This window comes from Limulus polyphemus, unplaced genomic scaffold (genome assembly GCF_000517525.1).
Source record: "Limulus polyphemus unplaced genomic scaffold, Limulus_polyphemus-2.1.2 Scaffold674, whole genome shotgun sequence".
NCBI classification, from domain to species: Eukaryota; Metazoa; Arthropoda; class Merostomata; order Xiphosura; family Limulidae; genus Limulus; species Limulus polyphemus.
The window spans coordinates 403113-412688 of NW_013666284.1; the positions used below are offsets into that span (position 1 = coordinate 403113).

Here is a 9576-nt window from a genome sequence, read left to right on the forward strand (position 1 = left end):
CCCGCCATAACGCTTTCTATGTGTAAAACGTGCTTATGTTTGTATGTTTATTACAAAACAAATTATAACAAAAAATGGTGCAATAATCATTAATTGTCAATTTCGTCATTAAATACTACATCAAATACAAAATAAACAGAACCATTAAATATCTTGTAAAAAAACTGGTTATTATGAAGTTATTTTAAAATTTGTAAGTTCAACCGTTTGGTTTGCTATAGCGAACAAATAAAAAAATTAACAAACTTCCTCTTTTATATATATAGATATATACCTTTTACTGAATGGATCAATGGATGCTTTTTAGCAGGCTCAAATGGGACAAAACAGATAAGCGTTGTTTCTGTTTTGAATGCTAATGTAACACTAATAAGTTGATACACTAAATGTCATAAACAAATGTTTCAGACTGAATCTTTCTAACAGATCCAGATGGTATGTAACAAGAGACAAACGATCTGACGTATATTGCTGGCGTTTCTGGTTTTTATGTAAACCAATACATTCCGAGTAAAATGTGCGGATAAAATTACTGCCACACTGAATGACTAGCTTTGAGAACCTAAATGTCTTTTTACTTAAACAAACTACAAGAACATATCTAAGAATTGGCCTGAAGTCTATAACATTCTTAATTTCTAATGAAGTAAATTACAAAGAGAAATCTCACCGGCTAGATGGCTTTTCCGTTGGATTAGAAGCGACGTAACAACGAACATAATATCGGACGCCACACGTATCTGTAGTGTCTGCTCCTTGCGGCAGCATGATTACAGATATAGGTGTAGTACATGGTAGCTATGATGAAAAATTAGGAAAATATATTCTTTATCGCCTATCGTTCTAATCAGATATCAGCATTTATCGTTATGAACAAATCCGTTTACAATGTCTTAATTAAATCTTCTTTCTAAAAAAAATAAACAATAAATTATATCATTTCCCTTGTTTTGAGACTTAAGCTTAAAATATTAAAACTGAATAAATGATTGCCTTGTAACCCTAGTCTCTTTATGATGTTACTGTTGGGAATTGGAATCATTGCCAATACCGCAAAAGGATAAAATATCTTTTTTTTTCTGCATTGTTAAATAAGCTAAACTACTGTAGAAACCCATTAGCAAGCAGTAAAACAACAATGGTTAATAATCTTTACATCATATTTGACAAAATCCCTTCTAGGCTTTCAGACCCAGACTTTCTATGAAAGATTACTGCAGGAAGTGTAACTTTTCCAATTTCTCTTTAACTTTGACGTAGATGGAGTATTTGATTAGACCACGTGTTTCTGTGTTCTTTTAACACTATAATAGTTACTCTGAATTTATTATTTGTCCTGTTTATGTGCAGGTTTCACGTAACACATGGTCGAGAAAGCCGTTAAGTTACCTTCGTTCCTTTGTTGTTTTCGAAGTGGATTATACTTGTTACTGCCAGGGAAGGATATTGCTCAATACAAACGTTGTGAAAGGATGTCGACAGCAGTGTCCTTCAACGGTTGTTCAGAGGTTACGGCACTATGTTGTAATGAAAATGATCAGTTACATGAAGCACTGGTCGCCTTGGGTAAGTGCGACGTTTCTTATGTTCCAGGGAACATTCATTACATTTATTCATTTGAATTTGTAATCAGGACGGGAGAAAGAGTTAATCATTGAAGTTATCCAGTCAGAACAACAATCCCCGTGTTTATTCAATCAAATACTCACATACACTGTGTTTGTGTTTAGTGTTTTAATATAGATGGTGTATTTGCATCAAAATTTTTGCCCAGTCTCGTTACTTAATTTTACTTCAATAGAGGTAGTATCAGGTTTAGCATTACTCTGAGATCGATATCTTGAGTGAATTTTCTGTTATCTAGCGAACATATCCGATATACCTCTAACATTAATTCAGTTTCACATACACAAATCTGCCGTGATTTACTTCAATCTTCGAATTTTCGTATCATAAAAAATATGCAATTTAAAAATACTCTAAGCAACATTAATGGATTAGGTAGAACCGTATGAAATATATGTTGTTATCATTATTTCTATATTCACATAGTATTGTGCACATGAAAATACTAAAGACGCTAATAATCAAATGAGAACGAAATCCTTAAACCATGCATGAATATAACATCGAGATATTAGCAAATACGTTATTTTGTTGGTCTTAACTGGTACTAGTAGAAATTTGTTAGTCTCCTGATAACAGAAACAGCAAGAACCTTTCAGCCTGTACGGTCTGTTTGTTAATGACAGCAGCCTCTAACAAGGGTTCGCGTCAGAAAAGCGCGAGGAATATCATGTGAGCCTCTGCATTTATGCTGTGTGACTTGATGAAATCTCGTTTAGTGAGCCTTCCCAGTTTTGGTAAGATTCAGAGGAAATGTATTAAAAAAATCAACGATGGGCTTTTTATTTCTTTCAACTACTTGCATATAGATAACAAGAAGCTCGAGAAATTTATCGATAGTTTAACAGACTGCTACTAGATATATTAAACATCATAATAAATAAACTTAGTATTCCAAATTTTATTTTAATCTCGAAGACTAAGTTAGAGGGAGGTCTAGTTCAATCATAACTTTGATCAACATGCGTTATTGGGCTATACTAGTTTCGGAGAATTCCACTTTTCATCAGTAGCCCTAAACACAAGTTAACAAAAAGAGATAAACTGGACCTATATCACAGTGAAAAGTATCAACCATATTGTTGATATGAATGTGCTTTATTTTCATTATAAGAAAAACTTGTGCACTGGATAGGTGAAGTGAAGAAAAAGTGTCATTGGCCACTATTCAGTTCTTCACGTTATATAGCCGCACAATAGCAGATATAATAAATAAACTTAGTATTCCATAAATTCTTGATGATTAAACAATTCTCGGAATACTAAGTTATTTGTTATATCTGGTTTTTCTCATAATGACAATAAAGTACGTTCACATCAACAATATGGTTAATATATTGAACGTCCCCCCGTTGGGTCAGAGGTAAGTTTATGGCTTTACATCCGGGGTTCTGTGATAAGATAGGTAGTTGTGTTGCTTTGCTATTGTTTTTTGATATATGTATATCATGACAATTGTACAGTATCATCACATAACGTAAATGGAATGGCAAATCTCGCCTCTCTTTCTATCTGCTGTTACTGCTACTAGTAACAGATACTTAGCCCGTACGGTAGAAAAGGTACCCATCCGTAATATCAGTAGCGGATTAAATATTTTTTTTTAATGACAAGCAGCTAATATTTGCAGGGTCGGGTGCAACATTAATTGTGTTTCTTCGGTAATAAGAAATATTGTTTCTTAGAAGTCAACAATTATGACAACATTATATATATTGTTTTTATTCCACTTCCAGCAAGCTATAATTTTTTTTCTCAAATTCTTAAAATCATCCCAAAGCTCAGTTCTAGCTTTTCAGAGCATGTTGGGGGGATTTTATTACACGTTTCATTGGTGTTCAGATACCTCAGGATGTGCAGTGTTGGCCCCCCCCCCGCAAGTGGCTCAGCGGTATGTCTGCGGACTTATAGTGCTGGAAACTGGGTTTCGATACCCGTGGTAGGCAGAGCACAGATAGCACTTTCTATAGCTTTGTACTTAACAACAACAACAACAATCTGTGCAATGTATAGTGTAGCACAATGAACCACGTTTAGGTGAACTTATTAGAAAATACTACATACATTATTGTCTTTGCGCGATGGTAATTGCTTTTAGTAACTATTTTTTTTGGACATCATAACTATCAACTATGACAGTACTTCTGTCTTATGGTTTATCTCTTTCACAATAAAGAGGAAATGCAGGAAGGATTTGTCAAAACCTTTCTTTCTTCTTCAGGCGATGTAGTGGATAGAGATAAGAAAATCCTATTTCTATATCAAATTACTTGAATGCCTGCAAGAAAGTGTGAAGGCTGACATATGAAGTGCTCTCTTTTAATAAACATTAATGACTACACAACTAACTTTAAATACTCTACAAAAACAAGTAATTATAATTGTAATCGATGTTAATGTTTTACTTCTATTGTGATTCGTTTAGCTATTAGTCAAATAATCGTTTTGGAAACAGTTTTCTTTCTTTGTTTAGTAAATTACAAAACCAATACACACATAATTAGCCACATCTCATTTTAACTATAAAATTACATCTTGTCTCTTGGACACAAAATCATTAAATAGTTTTCTTTCATTCCAATTTATGTTTCTGAAACACATATCAATTTTCTTGGTTTGATTTAAACTTTTTGAAGAAACTACTCATTCTTTCGATGAAAATGGGTAGACTAAGGATACTGTGTATAGGGACAACTCAATATAGAAGAAATTAAAAGTATGTTATTATTTTACTATGAAAAATAATACTAAAATACCATTAGAGTTTGCCTGTCTGGGTTTTAATGAAAAAAAGTCTTAACATGATCGAACAGCACTATTAACTCCGCTTCATAAGGACAGGAAGGAATTTATTCAATTTTTATTTTATAAGAGTGAATGAATTTTTTTTTGCTATATGATAAACTCTATTGCTGTTACTAGAAAGCTTGTTAGAAGTATTAACATTCATATCTGGTAAGGTAATAAAAAATATTTTTTTCTATACACTAAATACACTATTTCAAGACACGTGTTCTGATAGCAGGTAATAAAGCTCTATATATAGCAAAACATTGCATTATCAGTCAACGTTGTATTCCCAATAACACGTATTTTGAACTAGGAGTGGTGTCGATGGGTGAAATGATGTGATGAGCGGATGTCTTCCTCGATGAAGTCAACGGCCAGGGCGAAAGGGCTCCTGGATGAGCTCAACGGCCGCATGCTCGGGACCAGAGCGTGCCACACTGTATGGTGGATTTCGGCTGTGGTCAACCAACCTGGAGAGGAGATGGGCGCCACTAGGCTGCAAGCGCCTAAAACACACCACAGGTTGACAACCAACACACAACCATACCGGATCGATCGCAGCCCGGGTTACGAATGACCACACCTTCCGCCTCACAGCAGGACGGAGGTGATAACTAAACTGTTGGTGCTCCTACCATCTAACAGCAGATCTAGAAAGAAAAATATAGGCCATGGAAATGAATTGCTGCAGAAAGATCTTGTGCATCTCATATAAAGACCGTGTTACCAACGAAGAGGTCTGCAAGAAGCTATAAGATAATACAAAGATATCTTGACCATTGTCAAAAAACGCAAACTGAAGTGGTATGGTCACGTCTCACGGTCACCTGGCATGGCAAAGACCACCTTGCAAGGCACCGTGAGAGGGAAAAGAAGAAGAGGTACACAGAAGAAGAAGTGAGAAGATAACATCAAAGAGTGGACAGGCCTGGAGTTCTTCAACTCATAGAGGGCGGTGGAAAAACGATAAATTTGTGGAGAGCTGGTTGCAGAGTCTTCATTGGTGCCCCAATGACCCCGAGGGTTAAGGGACAAGGTGAAAAATGAATGGTGTAGAAGAATAAAGTCCAATGAAATTCTTGTTATACTATACAAATTGAGAGTTTGATGGACTATGGTTTTGCATCACTAAGTATCTAAATATTAAACTTCGTTAATTTAATAGAAGGGTTATATATATTGACGTCTGCTCCTAGACAGTTTATCACATGACGTTCCACAGTTTAGAATATTTTCTTTTTCTAAGAATGTTTGGAAATTTCTCAAATAATTAGCCATAGTTTAAATGTTTAAAATACTTAAAAAATAACGCTTTTTTCTCTCAACAAAGTTTTAAACTAATTTTTTCATATCCTGATCGTGAAATTTCATTAACAAAACTTATACTCACAACAAGACGGAAAGGTAATGCGTTTGTTCCCAATTTTTGAAGAATTTGTTCATAAAGCCATCCGTCACTTAATTTCTGTTGTTCGGTATTGTCGTTAGGGGTTTCAGTAGGTGCATCCACACGTGGATAAATCTGCTTGTGAGATAGATATAGTTCTCGAGAAAAACTCATCCCAAGTATTTCATCTTCTTCACGACCATAACGAACTATCGCAATTATTCCCACATAAACATTTTTGTTTTCCACAGATGTTGGATCTATGAGAACAATGCCTTCTGTAAAAAGAAAAGGAAATGTCTGTTGAATATACACTTTCTGAAGAGCGTTAAACTACGAGAAAAAGAATTTGAAATGTCCATGCAGCGTAATAGATTTGGATGAAGTAAGTTCTCTGTTTTTTACAGTAGTATTTTTTTAATTTGTTTGCTAATTCCAGTTAAAGGCCTTAGTAGCATTTGTGGCGTGTTTATGTATTATTTTGAAGTAATAATATTTAGTAGTGCCTTTTGTTTGTTTGTAAGTAAGCACAAAGCTACACCTCGGAACCCGGTGTTTTGAGTTGTAAGTCCGCAGACATACCGTTGTACCATTGGAGGGCATTAGTGCCTTTCATAAGCATTTCAAATATTACTGAATAGCAACTTTTTTCAATGCTATGTGAGTCATAGTATTAGTAAAGTTGTTCAATAACTTTACACCTGTAAGAAAATAAACAAAAGAAGTATTTATGACAAAACATCAAACCTTAAGTTGTAAGTTTATAAATATTTGTTAAAATAGTAGTAGTATGTTTATACACATATTTTAATAGGTATGAGAATACAGAATGCGAATTATTGATATTCTATTTCGCACTACAAGACGGGAGTCATATGGTCAGCATGCCGTAATAACATGCGCAGTTGGCAACTTTTTTAGTTTTTACATAAAATACGTCTCACCATAACTGCGAGACTTGTATGCAAGTTTCTATATCGATTTGAACTTCTTATTTTACAAACATTTATCATGAAATAAAGGGGTTGAGTACGTTTTAAAACAACTAGCAGATGTAAACATGCGATGCACGGTGAAAGGTTTACGAAGGTTGAATGTTTATATTATGCCAGTGGCAATATAAACATTAAATATACATAAGAATACAATTATTCATGTTCACTGGACTCGACTATTTAAATAACATTTTATTTTCTATTTTAGTTTGTTTTTTAATCAAAAAACATTAAGTAACATGCGATTTAAGAACATCTCACTTAATATAAGTCTGGCTATCTTGAAAGTATGTACAATGTGTGCAAAATAAGTCCCTCCAATGATATGACTGATGGATTTCAAAACGAAATACAATTGTAGAATTAATATTTTACCAGTTATGAATATAAATAGTGTTTCCTTTTTTGTCCTAAATATGCCCGTAATTATTGAAAATACATAGACTGTGTGTATACCTCTGTGACGAACGTGCATCTTCAGAATAGTTTGTATTGCAAAAGGCTCCGCCAGTAGACTGTCATACCCAATCACTGTTCCTTTTAATTAACGTATTTTATCTAGCGCGCGAGGATAATCCCAGTACTTGTTTCAACAGTCCAATCGAACAGAAATCTAAAAGCGATAAGTCCGGCGACTTGAGCGGTAAATACTTGTTTCATTCTCCAGGTGCTTGATGAATGCAACAGTTGAACGTTTTTGTTGAAGCAATTTGTGTACACGTGACATGTATCGCTTTTCCAGACAGAGAGCATTCTTGATTATGCTGCATACTGTTGCCTGGGGCACGTAGACGTCTTTTGTAATTGTGGATTTTCACCTGTTATAAGATGTTGCACCTTGATTACCACGGCTGGGGTTCGACTTGCTGCAGGCATCCTTTTGGTGATCCTATTGCCCCACACTTATCCATATTCCACGGTTTCTCAATGCCATTAAGTACAAGGAATATCCTTGTCTTGGAAATTCTAAATACTCGATCTGAAGATATCCTTATGATTTGAGTGTATGGATATTTTGCATCGGAAAGAGCTGTTGGATACCATAACAAAAGCGACCAATTTTCAGTGGCATCACAATAGTTATGGGACGACAAACAATGTCAAAATGTAGTTCTTATGTATTCCCTTTCATTGCAACTATATATCGGCTACGGTTGCAACGTGATTTCCTGATTTACATATCCAAATTCCTTTCAATATAATGTCCTCAATTATCTCTCTCTCTATGTGTGGAAAACTATAATTGTATTTTATTTTAGTTTTTAAGGTGGTTCATCTTCAAAAGTCGAATTTCTTTAAATATATATATATATACATGATTATGAGATACAAGACGTTTTGCTTTTGTTTCAATCTGAGATTGATGGCTAGATCTCTAAAATATTTACTAGAATTTAAAAACTTTAATTATTAAAGTCACTATTATATGCGTTCGTGTTTTAAAATACAAATTAATTAGTCGTTTAAAAAGTCAAACAGGAAAGATTAGGATCTTCTGATTTATTCGAAGTTCTTGTGGTGTTTTTAAAAGCTAAATACTGGCTCATAAGCGCCTTTATTAAATTACGAAATTCGCTTCATTTATACATACTTACTATGAATGATGTCAACTAGTCGGATTTGAAACTTCTCAGATTAAATCATGTCATTAGCTTTTGTCAACAAAAAATAAATATCCCTGTATAAATTCATATTCTGATATCATTAATCAGTATAGTTAACAATTTCAGACTTAAGTTTCACATGTACTGAAAACGTAGCTTATCTTTTTTTTGTATAAAACTAAAGGGATGAAATATTTTTCAGTATTGAAGCTACAGCTTAAAAGTAAAATATTTATAACTGCACTTAAAGTAATATTTATTTTATTTAGAATTTATAGATATGAGTAATGTATATTATTGGGTATGATATAAGTCTTGCATATCAGAAGACAAGAATCAAAGAAAACTTGGCCAATTAGTTTAAGTCAAAGGTTACTCTAATGTTGTGGCTTAACCAATCGTTGTTACGGTTAGTAAGCTAAATACAATCACTTTCATAAATACTAAATATCTAACTAATTAGTAATTTACTAATGCCTCACTATTTGATTTTACAGGAGTCTTGAGAAAGAGTGTTTTTGAAATGATGGAGCCAGAGTTCGAACTTAAGTCTTTTAGATAGAAGGCAGGAATGCGACAAGAAAAGGAGCTATTGATATACTATTAGTCTAAAAATATTTTGAAAATATTCTATATCAAGAACACAAGTCTAGCAGATATATGTAGAGATTGGGTGTTTGTGGACATTGTGTCTGTATTTATTATTATAGATTTAACAAACAGAACAATAGACAACTTGAGATTTTGCATTTCATATGATGTTTATTTTGTTGGACTGAAAGCTTAAGTTGGAAAACGAAAACCCATTTGAGAAGCAAGGAATGAAACTGCTGTTTTCAGCATTGCACCACTTCTTCCCTTGGGGATTGACTAGTTTCTTAGTTTAACGTCTGAGCTTATTAAGGTGGAGAGAAAAGAAGTGCCATTTCTGAAGAAAGTAACAGGATTTTCGTTTAGTTTTTCTAGTAACTAGATCTAAATCTGATCGAACTATTTTCGATGAGCTTCAATATAATTTTCGTGCATGCACTGTTACCAGTAGTGTTGATAGTGTTGACAGAGGTTTTTTGGGAGAATGTAAGGAATAAAAAACAGCAAAACCACAACAGATAACAGAAAATTGCTAAACTCCGAAAGAAACTCCACGTTAAAGAGAAACAGTCTTGATTTGTAC

General features: G+C 33.8%; 1 protein-coding gene across 1 annotated transcript in view; it reads right to left on the reverse strand.

Annotated features, from left to right (window-relative positions):
- LOC111085871 (phosrestin-2-like) overlaps positions 1 to 9576 on the reverse strand; it is a 30828-nt gene that overhangs the window by 15406 nt on the left and 5846 nt on the right. The window contains exons 3-4 of the mRNA XM_022386445.1: positions 5807 to 6081; positions 671 to 798 (exon numbers count right to left, since the gene is read on the reverse strand). Coding sequence (XP_022242153.1) covers positions 671 to 798; positions 5807 to 6081 — 403 coding nt within the window. The remainder of the gene's footprint in view (positions 1 to 670; positions 799 to 5806; positions 6082 to 9576) is intronic.